At 47.7% G+C, this 25,174-nt stretch overlaps 1 protein-coding gene across 2 annotated transcripts; it reads right to left on the reverse strand.

Annotated features, from left to right (window-relative positions):
* Positions 1 to 9,071, reverse strand: LOC138721219 (transmembrane protein 151B-like). 2 transcript variants are annotated; one of them, XM_069858104.1, is made up of 2 exons: positions 8,867 to 9,071; positions 1 to 1,962 (listed from the first exon to the last, which is right to left on the reverse strand). In XM_069858104.1, the coding sequence occupies exon 2, from the start codon at positions 1,927 to 1,929 to the stop codon at positions 538 to 540; it is 1,392 nt and encodes a 463-aa protein (XP_069714205.1). In that variant the 5' UTR covers positions 1,930 to 1,962; positions 8,867 to 9,071; the 3' UTR covers positions 1 to 537. The 2 variants fall into 2 exon arrangements, with proteins under 2 accessions (XP_069714205.1, XP_069714204.1); XM_069858103.1 differs by lacking the exon at positions 8,867 to 9,071 and adding an exon at positions 8,461 to 8,501.
* Between the last annotated feature and the right edge of the window lie 16,103 nt (positions 9,072 to 25,174).

A 25,174-nucleotide genomic window follows, 5' to 3' on the forward strand; every position in this document is an offset into this window, starting at 1 on the left:
AAAAAGACTGGTGAAAATAAAGTAAATTTTAAAAGCACCTTTTTGGGGGGGTTTGCAGGAGGTGACTCAGCCGCGGCAGATCTGAATTCTCCTTCTGACTTCACTCTGGCTGGCAGCGTGCCTTTTGCCTTGCTCTAAGTTTCTTACGTTGCAGGGCATCCAAGAGAGCAAATACACTGCAAAGCACAGGGTTTACAAGTCCTCCAGCAGCAACAGAGGTCAAATGTAAAATAAAGGCTGAGGATGGGATGGGAGGAGAGGCAGGGAACCAAGGAGCAGAGAAAGGTTTGGGAATGAAAGAGCGAAATGAAGAGGGGAACAAATGACTAGGGAGATCAACTGAAGGAGGAAGTGAAGCTTTTGGAAATGAGGTTATCCATTGATCAGAGTGACTGCATCCTCTTGCAGTAGCAGGGGAGAGAGCTGAAGCTCGTCCCGCTCACCTCCTGTGGAGACCAATGCTTGCAGGGTCCCTGCCAACAGCAGCTCTGCGAGCCCTGTCCTGGGGCAGAGATGCAGAGAAACCATGGAGACTTGTCACAGAGAGGTCTCCAGGCAGGAGGAGCATCTGAAATGCTGCCCATTGTGCCCCTCTGGCCTGTGGACAATCAGGACAGGGAAGAAGCGAGCATCGTGGTAGGTTGGGGGGTTTTCATTGACAGCCAGCTGGCTGGAGTAGGAGCAGCACTGCTCATCCTGGCAGCCCCGGTCTGCGATGCTGCTGCTGCGGCTCCTCCAGAGGCCTGTCCTGTGTGAGCCATGGACACGGCAAAGAGAGAAGCGGCTGGTGTTGAGGGAGATGTGGGAGTTGCCACTGCAGCTGCGGAAAGCATGGCGCGAGAAGATGGAGGAGGTGCTGGAGGCACGATTGCAGCGTTCACAGCCATGGGCTGTTTCACCATACCGACACACCGCATAGCTGTTGTAGGCTGGGGAGTTGGCCAGGTCCATGAGCATGGCCTCCGAGTAGCTGGGGATCAACTGCCGATTGGTGCAGATGTGCCACTCCAGCTCGGTGCTGTCCTGCGTGGTGTCTCGTGGCATGCGATACCGGTACAAGGGCTCCTCCTCCACAGTGGGTGCTGTGTACTCCAGACCTAGCAGCTTTTCCACATGGTAGTGAACGTAAGCAGTTTGATACTCTATGAGTACCCTGAGTGGCCATGAGATCATCAGGATAGCTGCCACCCAGAAAGCATAGTGGGATACATACCATGGAAGGTGATCTGGGTCCCCGTAGGCCATCATAAGCTCTTTAAAGTCCACATTTTTGAGCTGCATGCCTTCCCTCACCTCCATGTAGTCATCAAGACCCTCAATTTCTGTGAAGAAGTGAGCCCTCTGAGTCAGGTAAGAGTTCTCAGACTCAGTATTGGCAAAGCTGAAGCACTTGGTGAACCTCAGCTTGGTGGCTGTGTAACTCTCCAGGCCCAAGAGCTCCTTGGAGATGTCCTTGTATCCACAATGAGAGTAGTCAAACTCGGCTTCAGCCACATGGGTGTTGACCCTTTCATGGTAGACTTGTGTAGTGGTGTAGGCATCGCCATTGCGGTACCGGGTCACCTGCCGGGTTCGCCGCACAAAGTGGTAGCTAATGGCCTTCCACCAGATGCATGGAGTGGCTTGCTGCATGCGGTTGATGCATTCATAGACACTGTCCACATCTGCCTTGTACTGCAGCTCTCTCTTGACATGGCAGTGCCAGCACTCCACCAGGTAGACCACGTACAGCATGGAGAGGAAGGCCAGAGGGATGTAGACATAGCCATCTGAGCACGGGCTGTCATGGTAGATCATAGACTTGCCCTTGAAGGAACTATCAAAGCTGAGCTTGGTGACCTGGACCAGCTGACACCATGCCACTGCACCCAGGCAGCCGTACATGAGGATGGAAAGGAGGAGGCATTTCCAGTGGGACTCTCGGCACATGCAGGCACTCAGGGACTGCTTCACAGGGCGTTGCTTCAATCACACCACCAAGAAGGGAGAGAGAAAGACAAAAAGAGAGCAGGGAACCTGTCAGTCACATTGATTTGCACAACAGACTCCGTGACTGTTACCTTCAAGACTGCATCTGGCTTTGCTCTCCACTCCCTGAGCACTGGGACACCACCCTACTTAATATAAATGTGAATATAAACAAAAGCACCGTGCCATGGACAGAGGTCTCTGGACAAAACTCCTTCCGTGCTTCTTCCTGGCTCTGGGGAGAGAGATTCTTCGTGCAGCAGTGACTCAGTGTACCCGCACCCCAGTTGGATGGGCACATCTGCAGGCGGTGAGACGACTCTCTGTCTCTGTCTCCCTGCCTGGTGCCAGCATCATCTGTACACCTCACCATTTTCTGAGGCCGAGAGGGCTTTGCAGCATGTAAACAGCCAAAAGCACGTGGCTGTGGACTTGCCCCTTTGCTTTGCGACTGCCCGGCACCTGGGCTCCCACACGGTGCTGCTGGGCAGGCTCAGAAGCAGCAGACATTGCAGGGCTGCAGACCCACGGGTCATGCCAGCACAGGCGGACCAGCACTTTGTGGAGCTGGAGCTGCTGCCTGACTCAGAGCTGACTCACGCTCAACCCTGAAACCTACCAAATGATCGACACCATTTTCCTTGGAGGTGAGCCATCGGGAAAATGACTAGATTCGAGCACATTTAGTTGAAAAAAATTATCAGGATTATAGCACAGTGCAGCATAGCTTCAGGCTGGTTAGAAGACTAGCTCTGACCTAAAATACCTGAAAGCTTAAGCATTACAGCTAAGGGTGTATGCATGAATATTTAAACACAGCACATCCCTCTCTTTCAAGTCCCACAAGTCAGGCTAGGAGGAGAGCCAGAGTTCACACTCGTACTCCTACTGTGTCCCCTGAGACGATGTGATTGCAGCCATGGAGCAGTGAATCAGCTGCATTGTCACACTATGTTGAGCTGTAGTATAAAATGTCAAACTGAGCCAAGCAGCTAGCAGAAATGGAGTTGTCTACCTGCAAAGAGCAGCAGCATTACTGGCTGGCAGCTACCTATCTGCAGAAAGCATTGGAAGCAAGCAAGACCCCCTGCTGCCCTCATAAGTAATGGGGAGGGCTGTCTGCATCCCTCTCATTACTGTCATCCTTTGCCAGCCCCCTAACTCTGAGGAACTGACAGTGAGAAAGCAGACATACACTGATATTCATGCATCATTATGCCCTCTGCTGAGCCATTTTCCATGCAAAAATAGAAGCACACTATTACACCTTCTCCATAGATTCCAACAGATGCTAGGTTTGGAAAATATCTTCTCTTTCTTCAGGAATAAGGTTCTCCCCTAGTGTAGCTTATCTTGGACCCAAAGCAGTTAGGATTCAGTGAGTAAACTTGAACTAACGAGGAATTTAAGGAGCAGCATTATATGACTCAGAAAATAATAGTGTGGCACCACTAGAAATAAGAGTTTACTGTCTTCTCAATGAGATGGAGGTATTAGCATCTAACCTGGTGGGGCTATAAAGTCAGATTTAATACTGCTTATTTTTCTGAGACAGAGAACCACTTCTAAGTAGCTATAGAGGGGGTTTATGGCTTGATGAGCACTGCCAAACCAGATTTCATAGAGTTCAGTTTTGATTTCGTAGCTTCTAATCTGACACTGTGTGAGTGCAGAGTAATTTTATTGATTTTAGAGAGCTACACCAGTGTTCATCTGCCGGGCCTAAGGGCAGAATCTGGCCCTTCATTCTACCTACTGCATCCAGAAGCAATCTGTTAAAATATTTCTATTCTTATCCCAAACCTTTTGTATGTGTGTATGTGTCAGAATAAAAAATAATTATGTTGGGCTGTGTTCTCTTTACAGTGGCCAAAATGGTTGCAATGAAGCTAAGTGGGTTATAAAGGGCACAGGCCATAACTTTTCTTTAGATAGGGCAGTTAAAAGACCTTAGTATGGGTAAGAATAAGGCTGTTTTCCTTAGAATTTTGCAAGAAAACCCAATGAAACCCACAAAGTGACCTCAGGGAGCTGCTAAATCAGCTGAAAAATAGCCATGGGAGTTTTGGGAGCGAATCCCCGAGTCTATGTGCAGTCATGGAAAGTTTCATCTCTTGAAACTCTTGTCAAATACCCACTGCTATGTTCCAGTGTGGCTACTGCCCCAACGTAAGCTTCTGCCCCGGTTGTACATTGAACCCTGAGCCAGAACCCCATGCTCATGGGAACTCCACCAGGAATCACTGTCTTCTATTCCTTGTCTCTTGACGCAGAACTAGAGTTTTTAAGTGCTATAGTAATGCAAAAATATGGACTGTAATGAAGAATTTCAAACCTCCACCCATTTTCTCCCCTGAAGATTTTCTCAGGTGTAGAAAGCCTTAAAAATGAACATCTGTCTACTCAAGTCACTGGGACTGTGCAGAAGGAAACAGCTGGGTAATAGTCACAGAATCACAGAATCACTAGGTTGGAAAGGACCCACACGATCATCGAGTCCAACCATTCCTATCAAACACTAAACCATGCCCCTCAGCACCTCGTCCACCTGTCTTTTAAACACGTCCAGGGAAGGTGACTCAACCACCTCCCTGGGCAGCCTGTGCCAGTGCCCAATGACCCTTTCTGTGAAAAACTTTTTCCTGATGTCCAGGAATTCCTAACAAAGAAATTTAAGTTCACACTAAGGTTTCCACAGGTACCTCTCACAACATGATTAATTCTGTGAAGAATGCTAGTGGACCAAGCAAAAGAATGTCCAGCAGTTAAAGTAAGTTAAAGTAAGATGTTAAGTACTCCACGCAGCCTCACAAACCTCAGTTTTTCCTATGACTTGCTCGAAGTGCTGTTTGCCTAGCCCTGCGCACAGCCATGCAAGTGGGTTGTCCCACATCAGTTAAGTCACTATTTGCCAAAGGCACTGCAATCCCCACCTACCCATTATCTCACATCCTTTGACTAACAACTTCTCAGCTCCCTGCAGCTCTGTGGTCCAACTTAGAACCCACAGGCTGGCTTCTGCCCAGGGGGTGATTCAACCAGCTCTGCTGGTTAGGGCTATCAATGGCCATACTGGAGCAGGCAAATACCTCCTAATGTGCTTAGCTCCATGAAATGTCATCTCCGCTTTGGGGGAAGAGAGAGCTCTGGTCTCACCAGTCTTGGAGCAGCACTGAGCTGGGCTGGCAGCAGCTCAGAGGCTTGCAGATCCGAGATGACATTTCTGTACGTTCCGACATTTCATGCACCCTCTGGAGGCACTTCAAAAATTGAAGTGTCCGTTCAACCCACTGCACTTAAAGGGTCAGATCAGCCTCAGCCAGGTTATGCCCACTGTTCTCACTGCAGCCTGTAAAAAAGGTAGATTCTCTCCTCCTTGTATTAATGAAGACATGAAGTCACAGAGCCTACTGCCACATCTCTCTGATTCACATGCCTATCAGTCCAGTTCAGTGGGGCTTCATGTTCAACATCCTCAGGAACAAACACAATTCTTTTCTCCTGATGCTTCTAACCCACTGCCTCATCTCCTTATTTGCTCTTAAGCAGATCCTACCCACCACAGATCATTGGTTATAAAAAGATCTTTCTTCCAGGGTCTACCACCAAGGCTGTCCCTCCTATTTAAAGTTCTGAATACATTCATGAGGCCTATATCCCCTTATTTCCCCTTCCCTTTGCTGAAATAATTATCTAATGCAATAATACCATTATAAAACACTCTTAGAGTGTTTGTAAGAAAGAAACAAAATAGAACAGAAGTACAATGAAAGTATCAGACATTCACAAATCTAATAAGGAAATATATCTTTCCATTTCTCTCTGCATAACAAATTCGTTAATATGTTAAACCAGTGGCTCCCAGACTTTATTAATTAACATACCACCTTCCTGCAAGCATGATGTCTGTGGTGCTACATGGAATTTTCTCCTTTCTGTGCATGGTGTTTCAGATCAAAACAGGGCAAGCTTGTATTTCTGGATGAGTACCATTAATACTTAAGGAAACTAATAATTTCCATGATAACTTGGGCCAGCCAAGCAAACGGGAGTTGCATCCTTTGAGGAATGCTGCAGGATCTGTGTTGGTTTGATGTGGAACAAAAACATAACCCTTGGAAAATGTTAATAGAGAAACATAATTGAAGAAAGCAAAGAGAGAGCCAGAGCCAAAGAGACACTATCCTGGAATACACTTTGCCTGTGAGCTAGGACTCACAGATTTGCATCTCTAACCCAGATCAAGAGGTGTCCTTCTTCTGATTGTGAGTGGCTTTGCTTCCAGCGCTGACCTGAGAAACCTCCCAACAGAAGATTAAATGAGCCAGATTACCCAGAGAAGTTGTGGATGCTTCACTACTGGAAGTGTTCAAGACCAGGTTGGATGGGACTTGGAGCAACCTCATCTAGTGCAAGATGTCCCTGCCCATGGCAGGGGGGTGGACTAGATGATCTGACTCAAACCATCCTGTGATTCTGCAACCACTTCTGTCAAGCAGCATAGCTTTGCCAAATCAAATGTTCCACCCTAAAGGTCCTAACCAGCTCTGACGACAGTACAAATTGTAAAAATCTCCTGGTTTGGATGGAATGCTGTGAAGAAGCACAGCTGAGCTGTCAGTATTATAGTTTATGAATTTCAAGTCATGTTAAAAACACATACACTGTAAATAATGTCTTGTTGTGCTCTGGCATGCTGCTGAATAGCTTTCAGAGGGCTCCCTTCTCATTGCATCTGACTAGATTGGAGTCTCCTGTTAACTCTTACCCAAATTATCCATAATCACAACAAAAAAGTGTTTCCCACATTCTTTAGTAGATCTCAACACGAATGAGGAAAATGCCATGGGTGGTACATGTCGGGAAGGCTGGGGGTGCCTGTGTTGGGGACCTTATGGAGAGAGACAGGGTTTGGGGACAGCGCTGCGTTGAGCTGTCCCTGGCCCCAGGCACTCAGCCCTTCAGTGCTGTTCCATGACTGCATTCAGGTTTTTTTTGGCCCATCATTGCCAGAAAGCTCAGGCAGGGCGAAGGATCTGTGTACCATGCAAAATGAAGAGGTAGCTCCACATCCTCCCATGGTCTGCTTTCTGCCTGGTAGTGTGGAGACTTCCAAGATGCAAAATGACATATGCTATTTAATTTGCTGCCACAGTTGCCGGAAAACAGTCTGGAAAGCCCTAACTGCCAATGGAGAACTGGAATTTCAACTGACAGCTGTAGCAGACAGGAGTTTCCAGGCTGGCAACATTGCGATTATTTCTCCTTCAAGAAAGTTATGTGCAAAACTTAGTTTGCAAATGATGAAGTGTCCAGGCATTGGATGAAAGGGCAATTGCCTTCAAAGACACCTTCCGATCGTAGATGCCCAAGATCAAAAACCAGGAGTGGTGTGGAGCCTCCCATGTGCAGTCACACCCACCCAGCGCTCATCCTGGCACAACAGCAGCCAGGTCAGATTCTGGCTGCAGCAACTGTAATTAAAATCATTAGAACGTGCTCTGTGTTGCAGCAGCATGCAGATTAGGGCTATTAATCTCGCACAGTGTAAAGGAGTGGAAAAAGAGCAGAAGGGGAGTGCACAGCCCAGTACGTCCCCTGCTTAGCAGCTGGAGCTAAGTATGCTCTGGTGGCATGAGCAAGGGGCTGGTTTTGGCTCTGTGACCCATCCCTTGGCTCCTTGCAAGCAACTAGCAATAAGATGTAGGCAGGTAAGTTGTAGCTGGTAACTATCTTAAGTAAGCCTACAATCAATTCTATTGGGGATGTTCAAGAATTACACACAATTACACACACACACCCAATCCCGATTTCTCCTTAAAAGGCACATTTGAAATGTCAGACTGATGCTAAAGAACCAGAACTCATTTCTGAGTGACCAAATTGTGCTTGTATCTCTAGGTCCCTTCCTCCGTGGGTATGTAAGGACTAATGAATTCCCTAGGACCCAGGCTGAGGAGGGCTGGGGCATCCCTCTTCTCCCAAGCAAGCCCCTCCTTAGTAGGAGGAGGTACGGCCACATTCAGATCCAGATGGATTCCACCATCCCCAGTTTTTTGGATAACTAACCTCAAACTCCAGTGCCTCTGTTTTACCAGCAATGGCTCTCTGCTTTTGCTGACCTCTGGATACAAGTATACCTGACAGCAGGACTCGCCCACTAGCCACATGGTTATCCCTTAGTGATGCTGGCATCCTTGTAACATAATGAACAGCCAGATGGTTCTTTAGCACTACAAGTAGTCACAGAAATCTCTCCTATCAATCAACTTTGCAAGGCCACTCTGAGCCACTAAGATTCAGCTTCCAAACTACATTTACACCTGAAGACTGGGAGGCACTACACAGTTTTACTCTACAGTCCTGTGTATGGCCCAGTGACTGGTGGTAGGTAAAAGCTCACCTTCCATAAAGATTAATTAATCAGTTAAATGAAGAACCTGCAATCCCCTTTCATCTCATGATGAAACTTTACGATGATTGTAATTTCACCTCACTCCAGCCCCTGTTCATGACAGTGGGGATGCCCATTCTCCAGGTGATGAAGGAATCCTTTCATATGATTGTCTTCTCTCTCTGAAGATACTTGTCCATTCTGACACCTCTCAGCTTTCTTTATGACAGTTTCAATAGGTCAAGGTCTTGAAGTCCTTCATTACACAGCCTTTTTTTCTAGCTCTTTTTGGTGCTCTGCTCTCTCTCTAGCACCTTGAGATTCTTCTCAAATGCGTACCCTGAAAGTGGATATAGGCCTTCAGCAACTTATTTCATTGCCATCATGCCAAAACATAAAATCACCTCCCATTCCCACTCATTTCTCTCTTTCACTGTCTCTCAAGAGTTGCATTAGTAGATTTTTGCCTAGCACCACCCTGGGAGTTCATGTTCGACTACTCACCTGCTTTGCTCCCGTGTATTTTTTGAGTCACCGTTTCTTAGGACAGCTGAAGGGTTGCCTGAACTCTCCACCCCGAGATGCATAACTTCAGATTTGGCTTTGGATTGAATGATAAAATTATCAAATGAAGCAAATCCCTCTATAAGACTATGTTCATCTCATCATTATAGACCAGGCTTCTAATATTTGTGCCAATTCTGAATGTTACCAGCAGTGATTTTATGCTTAATTCCAGTGGATAGTGTCAAATCTACTAATTATTCCAGCAGAACTCTGACAACCTAATGGCTAAATACCCCATTAACTTATACAAGTCTTCTTATACAATGCAAAGCTGTGAATCTTCACAAAGCTGAGTGTCAATCACCACAAGGCTGTGGGTGTCACATGGACACCGATGTGCTCCTCACACTTCCAGCACTCACTGCTGGGATTAATCCTGCACGCAGCTCTACATACAGTGCTAAGAGAAACCCTCCCAAAGCTTCATTCGAGCTTTGCCTAGATTGCTGTTGCTGTGCACTGTTCATCAGCAGCTGTATTTTACTCCAAAATTAACTGTATGGCACTGTGAGCTTGAAGCATCTCTCCTTTTCCTAGCTGCTTCAATACTGCTTATGTCATGCAAATGGTTACGGTGACAATTACAAACATCTTTTGTTCTCTTCTGATTTTGATTGGCAAAATAAATTTGAACTGAAATTTGCCAAACTGACCCCAAGAGAAAGCAAGAAATAATCTGTGAAGTCCAAAGGAAACAGACCAAACTATTTAGGAGTCACGGATTTTAAAAAGTTGATATACAATTTTTGCCTGATTCTTACTACTCTCCATAGCTCTTTACTCCCAAAACAGCTTTTTCTTCTCTGTCAGACTTCATGTTTTGGTCTCCTTGAAAACTCCAGCATCAGCTGTATAAGCAGAAAATATGCTGCCACAGCATGAATTTATTCTATTGTTTGTTTTGTGGACAGTTCAGGGCCTAAGTTTGACTGCTTGTGTCTGCTTTGCAGCCAGATATCTGGGTTCCCCAGTTTCAAAAGCATTAAAATTCTCCTTCAGGGAAATCATGTCATAAGAGTTTCCTGTCCTTTTAAACCCCATGTCTAAATGCATTTTCCCTTGGCAGACAACCTCAAGACCCGCAATTTTGCTGAAGCAAAATGCTATGATGTCTAAAATGAAAGAAAGAGAGAAAAAAGAGGGTAGTGAAGATGTGGTCTGAATGGAAACAGATAAATGAATGAGAAACATAGGTAGTGGGGAGAGCTGGAGGAGAGAATAAGATAGATAGCCTAGACATGCTCTGAATGCCAGTGCCATCAAGGCAGAGGAAGGGCACTGACAGGCAAGGGTGGAGAACAGACAGCCTGGGCAGGGGTAGAATGATAGAATAGTTTGAGTTGGAAGGGACCTTGATGATCATCTAATTCCAACCTCTTTGCCATGGGCAAGGACATCTCCCACTAGATCAGGCTGCCCAAGGCCCCATCCAACCTGGTCTTGAACACCTCCAGGGATGGGGCAGCCACAACTTCCCTGGGCAACCTGTGCCACTGCCTCACCACCTTCATTGTGAAGAATTTCTTCCTTATGTCCAGTCTAAATCTGCCCCTCTCCAAGTTTATGCCCATTGCCTCTAGTCCTATCACTACAAGCCTTTGTAAAAAGTTGCTCCCCAGCTTTCCTGTAGGCCCCCTTCAGGTACTGGATATTCTCTATAAGATCTCCTCGGAGCCTTCTCTTCTCCAGGCTGAACAAGTCCAACTCCCTCAGCCCATCCTCATATGGGAGGTGCTCCAGCCCTCTGGTCATCCTTGCAGCCCTCCTCTGGACCCATTCCAATGCCTCCATATCCTTCTCATGTTGAAGATTCCAGAACTGGACAGAATACTCCAGATCAGGTTTCACAAGAGAGGAACAGAGTGGCAGAATCCCCTCCCTTGACCTGCTGGCCACACTTCTTTTGATGCAGCCCAGGATACGGTTGGCCTTCTGGCCTGCGAGTACACATTGCTGGGTCATGTTGAGCTTCTCATCAACCAGCACCCCTAGCCCTTCTCTGCAGGGCTGCTCTCAATCACATCATCCCCCATCCTGTATTGAAATGGTGGACTGCCCCAACCCAGGTATAGAACCTTGTACTTGGCCTCATTGAACCTCATGAGGTTCTCACAGGCACACTTCTCCAGCCTGTCCAGGTCCTTCTGGATGACATCCCCTCCTTCTGGTGTGGCGACTGCACCACTTAGCTTGGTGTCATCTGCAAACTTGCTGAGAGTGCACTCAATCTGGCTGTCTGTACCTCTGAAGAAGATATTAGACAGCATTGATCCCAGTACAGACCCCTGAGGGACACCACTTACCAAGGATCTCCATCTGGACTTTGAGTAGATGACCACTACTTTCTGAATATGCATTCAAACAGTTTCTTATCCACTGAACAGTCCTCTCATCAAATCCATATCTCTCCAATTTAGAGAGAAGGATATTGTGGGGGACTGTGTCAAAGGCTTTACAGAATGATCACATCAGTTGGTTTACCCGCATCCACTGCTGTTGTTGCCCCATTGTAGAAAGCCACTAAGTTGGTCATACAGGACTTGTCCCTGGTGAAGCCACGCTGGCTGCCACTAATCACCTCCCTGTCCTCCATGTGTTTTAGCGTAGCTTCTAGGAGGATCTGCTCCATGATCTTTCCAGGCACAGAGGTAAGGCCAACAGGTCAGTAGCTCCCAAGGTCATCTTTTCGACCGTTTTTAAAAAGGGGGGCAAAGTTACTCTTCTTTCAGTCACCAGAGACTTCTCCTGACTGCCATGACTATTCAAATATTATGGCGAGTGGCTTGGAAATGAATTCAGCCAAATCCCTCAGGACTTTGGAATGCATCTCATCAGGTCCCATAGACTTATAAATGTTCAGGTTCCTCAGGTGGTCACGAACCTGATCCTCCTCTGCAGTGGGATGGGCTTTACCTCCCTAGTCCCCATCTTGTTGTAGGAGGGAATTAGGCCCAGAGAAGGAACCTGGGTGAGGATCAAATGGGGGGAACACTGAGCCTGAGAACACCAAAGCATCGTATGAGCCAGCAGTTCTCCTGGCCCATCTACGATCTGGAAAGCAGCTACAAATGAGTAGCTGAATCCTCGTCACTGTGAATTTCTCCAAAAATCAGATCTCTGCCCCTATCTCCTTCCCACAGCCTGGGGGGAGGGATAAGGAATTGGGGCAGATCGTCCCATGGTGGTGACAGCATACTGCCACACTGACACTGCAGCTGTTTCTCAGCAAGAAGAGATGTGTGGCATCACAGCGTGCCCCTGTTCTCTATCAAGACCTGTCTTCAGGGCTACAGGGTGGTTTTTATCACTGTCTTCAACAACAAAATGACCCCACAGCTTGGGATTACTCATGTGAACAAAAAGTTGATCTTATATTTTTATTATTTTTTCTCTTTTATTTAGCAAGAATAGTCTTCCCATACATGAGAAAAAAAAGATTTGTGGAACACTGACAGAAGACTGGAAGAAAAGAAATAAAAGTAGAGAAGAAATAAGGAAAAAAGGTGGATAAATTAATATCAGTCATAATTTCATTTGCCTCTGTAGATTTATGTTTGTGATGAATATATCCCAATGAGATACACAAAAGGGAAATAATAATCAATAACCCCAAGTCACACACTTTGGCAGGTGGTGACAGGCTGGGATGAAAGCAGATTTTTGTTTCTAACTGTAGGAGACTCCTCCATCTTGGTAAAGATGAGGCAGTGGAAAATGTTCCACCAGACAGGACCACAGAGTTGCTGCTAGGCATGCCCCAGGCTCTGCTTTTAACTATAATTGAGGTTACTTCTGGTGCTGAGAAAGGCTTCACCATTTGTGCAGTGGACAGGGACACTGCAAGAAGAGCAATGAAATCTCTGTCCCCTGCCCCCAGGCAGCCACATCAGACATGGGTGCGGATATCATATTCCAGCTCCTGAAGTGATCCTGGTGAAAGACTGGCCCAAGAAGTCTGGGGCAACCAAGAAGAAGATAGCTGTAGGAGAAGAGTCAGGGTAAAACCTCTTATTGTCTTCCAGGTCAGATATTCATTGGGGCTGTGCTAAACCAGACGTTGCCGTATGACAGGCAGAAGTGCTCCTCCACCATATGACCGAATCTGGGCACTGCACGGGGCATTGATAATAAGGCCTGGTGAGGGAAAAGGGAGCTATTACAACAGTCATCTCATAAATCCCCTCCCAGGGAGCAGGAAACAAAATCTCTCCTGTCATCTATCTTGAACAGCAAGGAGCCCATTACACCTAGCTCATGCTGAGCCAGTAGCAAGTGCTTTCAGCACAGCTGCCAGCACAGGGGGAAAGAGAAATATAAGGGATAGAAGACAAGAGAAAAAGTCTGGTTTGCATCAAAGAGAATCTCCCTCTAGTACTTGCACACGTAGCACATTGGTTTCTGTATGAATGTTTTGGATGCACCATTTGCTCTTCTGCCATGAAACTCCTGTGAGAATGAAAGCTTCCTGCAAGCAGGGACCATGATGCCAGTGCCAAGCAGACATTACATTACTTGCTTGAAAAAAAATAATGTGCATGAGCTCCACATGTTTGCAGCATCACTGACTCAGGCGTCTGCTTCAGCAATTGCCCTCCCACGGTGAACAGGGACTGATTGGTTTCTTATTGTTCAAGTCCCTGAAGATATTTAATCTCTTTCCACCAACAGAGCTGTCAGGAGAAACATCTCAGCTTGGGAAGGTGTACAAAATGGTAGCATTAAATTCTCTCCCCAGCAGAGCCTATCACATGACAAGACAAATCATAAAAACGCAAAAAACTTGTTGATTCATGTGGATTTTTGGTGCTAGGATGCCCCTGAAATACCATACAAAGACAGCCTCTTATTTCACACCAGTTATCCTTGTGAATTCAAGCAACCACCTGAAGATGATGAAAGCAGAGGTCAGGACAGAAGGAGCCTCCAGTCCTCTGAAATGTCAAATTCAGCTGTAGCTCTTGCAGGATAGTTTGAGTTATTTTAGCAGAAATAAATAAAGTCCTGGAAAACAAAGACATTTGGGTCCAAGTCAATATATACACTGCACATTGCAGTATTATGGGAAAGCCATTCACTAAAATACAAGGGTACACAGGTAAGAGGCATGAAGAATTTGGCCCTGGCCACGTAAAAAGGTGATGTTCCTGCATGCTGCTCCAAGGAAAGCCATGCAGTTACATCTTCAGCACCAAGGAATCCTAGGAACAAGGTGGTCACCATTTGCAAAATAGAGACCAGGGCTATTTTAGTGGCAGCTTCTAAAGAGCTCACAGAAATGCTACACTTAGATATTATACCTTTTCCCTCCAAATTGCTAATATCGCTGCCAGTGGCTTTTGACTCAGCAGCAACACAAAGAGCATATTCTAGGGGAGCAGGATTTTTCACAGTGATTTCAATGCTGGGAATGAGTTCCTCAGGAAAGAAAAATTGGGTTTTAAGCTGCCTTAGAGCAAGCGAGTAGCTCCAAGAATGCTTCTTTTTCATAGAATCATTAAGGCTGGAAAAGACCTCTAAGATCATCCAGTCCAGTTGTCAGCCCATCATGCCTACTAAACCATGTCCCAAAGAGCCACATCTACATGTTTTCTGAACACCTCCAAGGAAAGAGTCTCCACCACTTCCTTAAGCAGCTTATTCCAATATTTGACCACCATTTTGGTAAAGAATTTTTTCTAATACCAAATCTAAACCTCCACTGGTGCAATTTGTGGCCATTTCCTCTCATCCTACTGCTAGTTACTTGAAAGAAGACACCAACACCCACCTCTCTGCAACCTCCTTTCAGGTAGTTGTAGAGAGCAATAAGGTCTCCCCTCAGCCTCCTCTTCTCCAGACTAAACAGCTCCAGTTCCTTCAGCCCCTTCACTGGTTTCACTGCCCTCTTCTGGACACTCTACAGCAGCTCAATGTCTTTCCTGTATTGAGAGGCCTAAAACTGAACATAGGATTCAAGGTCTCACCTCAGCAGAGTCAAGTACTGGGACAGGGTCACTTCCCTACTGCTGCTGGCCACATAGTTTTTGATAAAAGCCAGGATGCTGTTGGCCTTCTTGGCCACCTGAGCTGGCTCATGTTCAGACAGCGACAACTTCAACCACTTCAAACATACACTTGAAGCATACCAGTCCCCTGCCTTGAATATTTGTGGTTCCTTGTAGGCAAAGGGTAAATAACAGGTATAACAATGTGGGCTGCCTCAACATTTATTGGCTAACTGATAAAAACATCACATAGCCTCAGGAAAGTTATTGGGATGCAGCTCCCAGCTGCTGCCAGATTAGCAAGACCAAGTAATTGGTATGAGCCACAGTCGTGCCACTTGGTATTTTGCAGCTTGCTTCATGCTTAGCCAGCCACTTGTCCCCCACCACAGCCAGTGGCCAGCTCATCCAAAGATTTCTGAGCACGTGCCCTTGTCTCTCCTTCCACATTGCAAGATGCTTAGCCAGCCACTTGTCCCCCACCACAGCCAGTGGCCAGCTCATCCAAAGATTTCTGAGCACGTGCCCTTGTCTCTCCTTCCACATTGCAAGATGCTCCTAGAAGGGCTGACAGCAGCGTGTCTGTCTGTCCATCTGTCCATCCTGTGGCTGCAGAACAGAGTGATCCTCACCTCTGCAGGGGCTGGCTCTAATGTTCTGCTGCCAGTGAAAGCCAAACGTGGACAAGCCACAGGTGATACAGAGGTAGAGCAGCCACGGGGGATCATCCAGGTGCAACTTGCTGATGGCACATGTGTTACCCACAGCTTTGCTGATGTGAAGGGAAAACTGATTCCAGGCAAGGGGAAACAGGAGGGCTGGTGGGACCAGCTCCTGTTGCTTCAGTCTGGGAGTGATGAGGACAGTGGAGAGGGGAGAGAGAGCTAGCTGCCAGCCTCCATGCGCTTGACAAACTCCCAGCTGGATTCAACAGGAATCCTGTAGTATCTATTTTGCATCCACCTTTGCTCACAAGATGCAGCTCTCCAGGCATCGAGGAGGCACAATCAGTTGGAGAAGAGGCTGGTGGTAGCCAAGTAGCCTGCAGTAGCAGATGTTAGAGCCATAGGTTGTACTAAAGCTTGTCCCTTCCCATGTCTGGGTCACAGATGCTCTCCCCACTCTTGAAGAATGCATGTCCTGTACTTTGGCGTTTTCAGCATTGCCACGGTTCCTGTGCATCCTGCCCAACCTTCCCTCAGTCTTGACATAGGGAAGCAAGGAACTGACCCGGAGCCAGGCTGGACAACAGCCACAGATTAGTTTCCCTGATCGGGAAAGCAGGGACCCAGGAGGAGACAGTCTGGTGATGAGGAATCCTGAGGAGTGTTAGTTCCTGAACAGCTATTCGAAGTTGTTGAATGCCTCTCTTTAGAGACTTTGCAAATGAGAAAAATAGCTCATTATTATTGATACCATTTAATCTTTGCTTACTATGAAGGAACACCTTGAGATTTAAATGGGGGATAGAAACATCTCTCAAGTCCTCAGAAGAAATATGATCCAGGACTGATTGAAGCTCCAGTGAAGTTTGGGGATGTCTTTCAAAGGGAACCATGAATCAAGCTCCATACAGAACCATTAAGTTTTATTTTTATTCTTGCTTTTTTTTTTTGCAAGGTCATTCTTTTACTTAGCAAACCCAGAACAAAGTGGGTCTGTGATTTGATCTCTTAACTTCTAACCTTCCCGTGCGTGACCTCCTAGCCACGCTCAAGGAGAGGACCTGCCAGACCTATGGTGCTAGGCTGCCGCAGCTTAGGCTGTGGCCATGCCAGGCCCCTGGTGCTGCTGAGCTAAGCATCCCTCAGAATAACACCCAGCCACTGCTTGGGCTTCAGCTGCTCTGTCAGATTCAAGCAGCGTGTTTCCCTGTCTCTGCACCTTTTTGAACACAGCTGGGACCTCAGTGCTGTCAGGTCTTTTTATAATGGTGCTCTCGTTAAGATGTGGTAGTATTCCAGCAGCTAGTGCTCCCCTGTGAGAAATGACATTTCATCATAAATATTCCTTCTCTCTCCCTCTTGCTTCTTTCTTCTCTCTCTGCAACACATTCTGCAATAACATGTGACAGCATAGCAAAAGAAAATTTCACTGGAAATTCATTCAAACACCTAATGGTTAAAAGGGATCCTGGGTGCCAGGACATTTGGATCTTATTTCATAGAATCATAGAATAACCAGGTTGGAAAAGACCCACGGGATCATCGAGTCCAACCATTCCTATCAAACACTAAACCATGCCCCTCAGCACCTCGTCCACCCATCCCATCCCTTAAACACCTCCAGGGAAGGTGACTCAACCACCTCCCTGGGCAGCCTGTTCCAGTGCCCAATAACCCTTTCCGTGAAAAATTTTTTCTTAATGTCCAGCCTGAACCTCCCCTGGCAGAGTTTGAGGCCATTCCCTCTCGTCCTGTCCCCTGTCACTTGGGAGAAGAGGCCAGCACCCTGCTTTCCACAACCTCCTTTCAGGTAGTTGTAGAGAGCAATGAGGTCTCCCCTCAGCCTCCTCTTCTCCAGGCTAAACAACCCCAGCTCTCTCAGCCGCTCCTCATAAGGCTTGTTCTCCAGCCCCTTCACCAGCTTCATTGCTCTTCTCTGGACTCGCTGCAGAGCCTCAACATCCTTCTTGTGGTGAGGGGCCCAGAACTGAACACAGTATTCGAGGTGCGGTCTCACCAGTGTGCGGTCTCATTAGGTGCAGTCTCTTGACTTCGACCCATGGCATGGTTTCAACTCACCTTTTTATACCTCCCAAAGACACTGAAAAAATAGCATTTATAAAGTGCTTTCACATACGCATTGAGCAAAACTCTCTGGGAAGGACTCTTATCTGCAGGTGAGCTGCTGTATCCTGCCACTCTGAGGACCAGCCAGTGGGAACCAGGGGATTTAGCTCCTGCCCTGGCCTGCTGACAGACAGTCCCCTATAAAGGCCCATGGCACACCTCAGGCCAGCAGGCAGACTGCTATTTCCACCCTTTTATCACATGCTTTTATCACTACAGGCTTCCTCCACCACCTATTGACACTTCTTGCCATCCACTTCACCACCAGGCAGCCATGGGGGAGTTTTCTCCACCTTTTTAGTCCTCAGAGGGAATTCCATGCAGGCAGCACCATGCCGGCAGATGTCACCCCCTCAGCCTCTGTGGTGACTGACGGTGTTCCTGCCCATCGCGGACTAGAGGAGATGACATGGCTTGTGTCCACAGGCATTCAACCTCTTCTAGCTCTTGTCCTCCAGGATACACTGCGCTGGTTTGCGAGAGCTACTCAAAGATGCTCATGACTTGTGCTGAATCACTTCTGCTACCACACTAATTGAAAGACCTACCCTACAATTCCTAGTCCAGCTCCTAAGGGCAATCAATTGCATGGATATAAAGGCAGCCTCTGGCCAGAAATGCATGGGCACAAATCACTCCTTTCCCACAGCCCAATATGTTGTGACCTGCAAAAGTCTCTCATCAAGCCCATCCTCTTCCCTGCTAGAATCACGTTATGCAGACTCCACATTTGCAAACCACTCCAATTAGTTACCATTAGCTTCCCCGCCAGAGCGTGACCCTTTGTGACCCGCTCTCTGCCCTTTTCTCTAAGCTATCACTGGTCCCCGCTCTCACCAGCCAGCTATTTCCAGCCTCTGTCTTCCCTGAGGCCCAGTATGGCCAATCTTTCTTTAACAAGGCCTTCATTAGGTGGATGCTGAATTAGGATGTGCAATACATCAGCCATATAGAAACAGTGCTGCATGTGAGTTGAGATTCCCTGTACGTTATTCACCTGAGGTGAAAGTTAAAAGGCTGGGTATTTCATGGGGCATAATCCCCTCTGTCCTCTCCTAGAGGCACGCATGGCACCATGAGAGTGGCAGCCAGGTGCACCAGACACCACTTCACAACTGTAACTCTGCTCTGGAAAGGCTGCCAAGCCTCGCAGTACAGACAAGCTGTGGGTACCACATGCAGCCAGGCTCCTCCAGCCTTCCCATTCACCATCTGTCCTGCCCATCTCGGGCACCTTGCTTTTGCGACTGCGGCTAAAACATGCTGTGGGCAGAGCGTTCAGCGCTCAGGGAGGGCCAGGCATGGGTGGCTCTTGGAGGCAGCCTCTACCCCCAACCTGCGCTGTGGGCTCCTGTTGGCAGAGACCCTGCCAGGTCTGCTGCTGGCAGCATCCCCTCTATAATATCTCATTGGCTCTTTTATGCACTGCTGCTTAAATGAAGTTACCCACTAGAGTTTTGCATAGTTAAAAAAGCCATTACAGCAACTGTGACCTCAACAAAGTTTCACTATGTGCTATTTTTAACTTTACAGTTCTTAAGCTCAGAGGAGCCTGGTGAAGGATTAGAGTCTGTAAGTGAACTCTCAAGTGCACTATATTTTCTGTGATTAGAACTTAAAAACTAATTAACTACTTAACCACTTTTTTTCCGAAAAGTAGAACTCCTGCTGTAAGTGAAAAATCAAACACAGCCTTATCTATAGTGTCATGACAGTATCACTATAACAATTGATAGGTCCTTACAGTGTGAACAATAGTTCAGCAGTCACTATTGTTGGCATTAACTCATGGCCATGTGTTAGGACACACCTAGAAACACTCAGGGTGGACTACTCTTTCTAATCTCTGTTTCTGCATTGTCACTTGTCACTGGAAATTATTTGAATTATTTTCTTCCAGTGAGTAGAATAAGATGAGAGGAAGCCTCATGCTCTGTTCCTGGGCAGAAGGTACCTCCTACTACACTCTTGCACTGTTTGAAAAGCATCCTTGGGATCCACTCTTCCCTTCTGGAGGGAGATCAAACCCTGGGGTCTCTGAAGCAAGAAAGGGAAACGAAGGAGAGTATTTGGGGCTTCAAAACAGTGTGCAGACTCATTACTTTTCCACTGGTTGTATGTCCACTTCAGAGAAGAGCACTAGAAACCAGGTCTGGAGAGGACCTACCACCTAGTCACCTAGTCTCTCACTCTGCCATGACACAATATCTACATACTTAAGAGTTGTTTGCCTAAATTTTCCTTATAAGCCTCCAATGGCAGAGCTCCACAAGCTGCGCAGTTGCTCCAGCCCATTTCTCCTGTAAGAAAATTACCTTGGTGGAAGGATTTGGGAAAGTCAGTCAGAAGGAGCAACTCACTTCAGTCTCGGCCATGATGGTAAGGAAGCCCTCTCTGCCAGAGGACAGAAGATTTTGCCTGTAGAAGCCCACACAGATAGAGCCCAGGTTGCCCCTCAGAGTTCAGGTACATCCATTTGATGTTTCCCATCTATTTTTTTAAACTCCTGATAGCTCCCTGTGTGAAGTACAGAGAAGACAGCCAACTTCAGGGCATCAAGAACAGATGCGTGATCGGAAGATAAAGTGGGACAACAAAAACAACAGAAGCAGAAGAAAGATGCGATGCCTCAGCACAGGTTTTCTTATGACAGCATCTGCAATGCAAATATTGCCTCAAACTACAGGATCATGAAAAAAAGCTTTCCAGCTCCTTCGATGCTACTACTGCTTGACTTTTTCCTTTGTCTCTGAGGGAGACCATTTGGATCACGGAATGAGATCCACTCAATGGTTTATGTCTGACAAACAAACCAAGGATAGGAGGGGTGGAAAGGGGCTTTTCCTGTTTGACCTTCACATAAGAAGGGGAATATAAAGCACTGTATAAAAAACAACTGTTTGGTCAGTCATACTCACTTAGTAACCAACAGCTATCATTCAGGGTGTTAGCAGAACAGGTCTTTTGAAAGAGGTTTAGGAAAGCTGAGGGGAAGGAAAAGCAGAGCTTCCCCAGGAGCCACATCTCACATTTCCAGACTACTGGGTCAGTGGCCTGTGCAGCTCTTGGCAGGGAGGTTTACAAGGTCCGAGGAGAACTTATAGAGACCTTCCAGTACCTGAAGGGGGCTAAGAGAAAGCTGGGGCGGGACTGTTTACAAAGGTTTGTAGTGAAAGGACTAAGGGCAATGGCTATAAACTGGAGAGGGGCAGATTTAGACTAGACATAAGGAGGAATTTCTTAACTATGAGAGTGGTGAGGCAGTGGCACAGGTTGCCCAGGAAAGATGTGGCTGCCTCATGCCTGGAGGTGTTCAAGGCCAGGTTGGATGGGGCTGTGGACAGCCTGATCTAGTGGGAGGTGTCCCTGCCCATGGCAAAGAGGTTGGAACTAGATGATCTTTAAGGTCCCAATCAACTCAAGCTATTCTACGATTCTATGAAATAGCCCCTCTCTGGCAATGGTTCCTCCATGGCTTCTGATTAAAAGGTGGTGGAGAAGAAATACTAACCACCATCACAGGCCATGCCCTCTCTCCCCTCCATCTCACGCTCCTGGATTTGCTTCTCTTGAGCACAGAAGTCTGGGGATGACAACGAGCCTCCAGAGGAAGATGAGGTCATCAGAGAGGCAGTGGGGAGCACAGAGGCTCCTGCAGATGTGTGACAGAGCAGTGTTCATCAGATCGTGGGGATCCATTAGTGAGAAAAGTGCACCTGCAGCAGTCCTGATAAACCTGTGAGGGTTGCCTGTCTTACTTCGTCCACCACCTCTCGGACCCATGAGTATGCCTCAGGCCATAGATGGGGACAGTTTAAAGCAACCCAGTCTAAGCTATACAGGGCTTTGTGCCTGAGGTTTTCAATGCCATAAAATAAGCCTTGACAGATAAAATAGATGTGTTTATTGGGGAAAAGGGATAAGAAAGCTAGAACACTAAAGGGAGTCAATCCCACAAGTAGAGGGTGTCTCTCCAGTGGCAAGCTTAAGAGGAAAGAACCCAGCTGTCTTTTGACCTGGCCACCTGTAAAGCTGTAGCCTGCAAAACCAGCAATATGTATGTTTTCTTAACTTATAACACCCCTCGGACCTTTTGTGACCACAAATAGCACTTTTGAAATGAGCTCCTGTTGCACTTTGCAGTTGAAAACAGTTTTAAGTGGCCTCTTCAGTAAAATCTCCATCAGTGAGCTGAGGATCATGCGTTTCAGGAACATCGACCCATGAGGTTTTCCCTCTTTTATTTAAATAGCTTAACTGATTATAGTATGTAATGCACAATTAAATCTCCTAAATATGGAAGAGAAGATAAACCCAGGCATGGACAACTGCTGTTTGACTCTGCCAGTACAGATAAGGCAAATACGTATTTCAAAATGTCAGGTTGTAGCTGCTTTCAGCTTTCTTCAGTGATTACTTGGCTATGGTGGCAAACAAATTACGTTTGTTCTCATCAGCTTCCCTTTCATGAAAAAGGAAAAAAATTTTTCCAACTAAGTTCCAAAGATTTAAATATTTAAGACTATTTCCCAACTGAGGTGTAAATTGGTAGAAATGCAAAAAAGTCCCTACCAACTCTTCAGTGTAGGTGTAGGCTGTCACACGAATAAGTAAGACAAGAAAAACCACCATCCCACAGTGTAACCAGGGCAGTACAGAGCAGCAGGTTCTGCTGCCTCAGGAAGGAAAATAAGGGAAAATATGTCCAGGGAATCAATCTACAGCAGTAAATGCTGAGATGTCTGGAAAAAACATGTCCTTTACATTCCCTCCCCTCAAAGATCTTGATTCTTTTTTTGCAAGAATTGATAGGATGGTAAAATCCTACGGCACCACCAAAAGCACTGCTGTTCCAGGTCATCCAGCTCAAGCAATTGATACTGAAAAAAAATCAAACCAGAATCCTGGCAGGTAATCCAAAGGCTTGCTCTGATATTCAGCAAAGTCAGCAGCAAACCTAAGTGGTCCTTGGGAAAAGAGGATGAGGGCAGTGGCAGGTAACCAAACCACCTCTGCTCCACAGCTGTACCTTCACTTGTCCAGCTTTCGAGAGTAAAACCAGACTTCTGACACATTCTCTGTTACTAGCTTAGAGTTTTATCTCACATTGATTTATTACCAAATAAAGGCAATTTTAAGTCACTGTTAATATTTAAGTCCATGTACTTGATCTACGTGAAATCCATAAATGACAAGATGAATAGAGAAGCCTATGAAATGTCCATTTAATACTGGGCATTTAAACGTAACTGCAGGTCCAAGCGCAAAAGGACTATTTACATGGAGATGAAGGAAACAGGAAGAAAAGAACAGTATTGTAGAGCTGCAGTGTTAGGATATCGCTGTTATAGGCATTTGAGATATAGATTCAAACATGCAAACGTTTGTGTTGGAACGGAAGAAAAGCTGAGAACAGGATGAGTGAAGCAAGATATAATACGCTTAGCAGAGAGATTGAGTGCTCTTATGCCTAGAAATGTCTTGGTTGTTTTTATGGTGGACTTAATATATTGGAAAGCCTTCTGCAGCTCCTGGTCATAGACCAAATAAATAAATAAAAAATCCCTTCCAGCATTATCCATCTATTGATCTTTTGCAGGGCTGTAATTACATCGGGGAGCTCTACTGCTGGAACAGCAGCTACACACTGGATCCAGCAAAAAGCTGTGGTGAACTGTGTGACAGGTGTTTAAAAAGCAATTGTATGGGAGAAAACCCTAATTTTCACCCACAGAGGACAGTTTTTTCAATCTGAGCCGCAAAGTCTATTTTCTATTACAGGTACTTTAAAAAGTGCTGTTTGGTTTTAGCCTGAGTACACTGCAAGTTCATGAAGGCTTTGTTGAGGCTACTGGATTTTGACTACAGGACCACGAGCCTGTTGACAAGCCGTGGAGCCCGCTAACAGGAGCTTTAAGCAGACTGACTCCACACAGCAATGATCCGGGGTTGCCTTCACTTCTGTTTTCCGTTTTCTCTGCCTGCTTTAGGGCTGCTCTGTGCATCCCTGGAAGCGCATACATTTGGTTTTAACTCTGCCTTTTGAAGGACGTTCAGTCACTTCCATGATCTGCACGTAGATTCTGCGACGTAAATGGCAGACCTGTCAGAACAGCTGGGAGCAAAGGCTACAACAGGCGTAGGAGAAAAACTCAGGCATTCCTAATATAGGGCAGTTTGCTGCCCCAAACGTGCTGGGTTGCACACGCACTGCGCTTACTGCCCTACAGCCCCGTGGTTCTGTCTGCCCGGTGCCTTGTGGCTCGGGATTTCTCGTGTCAACCCTCAGACACATCCATCATCCCCTCGCTATGATCTGCAAAGCCACGGTAAGAGCTTCGCAGCTGATCTGAAGAAACGTATATTAAAGCTGTATTTTCTACAGCGTTTTCTGTTGCGGATCAGGCAACGGGAGCGCTTAGGGCCCGAGGGAAAAGGAGAAGGGCGAGCTCCTCCTTCGGTCCCAAACATCTGCAAGCCATGGGGACCGGGATGCAACCTCCTCCCCACACTCGATGTGCCCCTCCTTCCAGCAACACCAACGCCTTTTTTTTTTTTTTTTCTGTAAGTCCTAGGGAAGCGGTGGGTTCTCCCAGACCCACCCCCAAGGGGTTTATTTAGCCCAACTTCCACCGGAGAAGCTCCCCCTTTCTCCCCCGGCCCGGAGCCCGGCAGCCCGTCGGCAAAGCCCCGCTGCGGGCAGGTCGGAGCCGGTGTTGGGGTGTCGGAGCGGCTGTAGGGGGTCCGGAGCCGGTGCTGGGGGTTCGGAGCCGCTGCGGGCGCGGGGGTCCCGCCCCGCCGCAGGGACCGTGCGGGCTGCAGAGGCGCCGCAGCTGCCCGCGCCCCGCAGCGACCCCCTAGCTGGGGCAGCCTTTCCCGTCCCCGCCAAGGGCCGCCTCTGCGCTCTCCCGCCAGCCCCGCAGCCCCGCTCACCTCCTCCCGCCCGGCGGCCGGCACGGGGGCGCCGCCCGGGCCGCCCTCAGCAGCCGGCTCGGCTCCCCGCTCCGAGGACATCCTTGGCCATCCTCACCGGCGGGGGCGGCGGGGCCCCGAGCCGGCAGAGCCCTCCCGGGCCGCCCCCCGCGCCGGGACCGGGGCGAACCCGGCTCCCTCCGGCATCCCAGGCGGGCAGGGCGGGCGGTGAGGGAGGGAAGGAGGGAGGCGGCGGAGGGGAGGAGAGAAAGACGAGGCGGAGGAGGGGGGATGACACCCCCCCGGACCCTCCCCGACACGGGGTGAGGGGTTTCTCCTTGCCCTCCCCGCGGTGCCTGTCTCGGACCGAGCCCCTCGGCGCGCAGCCCCGGCCGCCTCCCGCCTCTCCCCGGGCTGGCGGAGCCCGGCGGGGCGAGGAGGAGGGGGGTGAAGGCTGCCCCGGGGAGCGCTCCCTCGCCGAGCGGCCAGCCCAGCTTGCCCGGCGATTCCCGCTCCCCTCGCCGGCCGCTGGACGCTCGAAGGCGGCGCTGCCGGCC

The sequence above is a fragment of the Phaenicophaeus curvirostris genome, chromosome 5 (genome assembly GCF_032191515.1).
Source record: "Phaenicophaeus curvirostris isolate KB17595 chromosome 5, BPBGC_Pcur_1.0, whole genome shotgun sequence".
Taxonomy (NCBI): domain Eukaryota; kingdom Metazoa; phylum Chordata; class Aves; order Cuculiformes; family Cuculidae; genus Phaenicophaeus; species Phaenicophaeus curvirostris.

Bases quoted from the DNA above. Each gene is read 5' to 3' on its own strand.
- LOC138721219 (XM_069858103.1), bottom strand. From the start codon at position 8,499: ATGGGCATCCCCACTGTCATGAACAGGGGCTGGAGTGAG. The intron at 1,963-8,460 runs GTGAAATTACAA...GTGTGATTGAAG, and splicing joins TGAACAGGGGCTGGAGTGAG to CAACGCCCTGTGAAGCAGTC.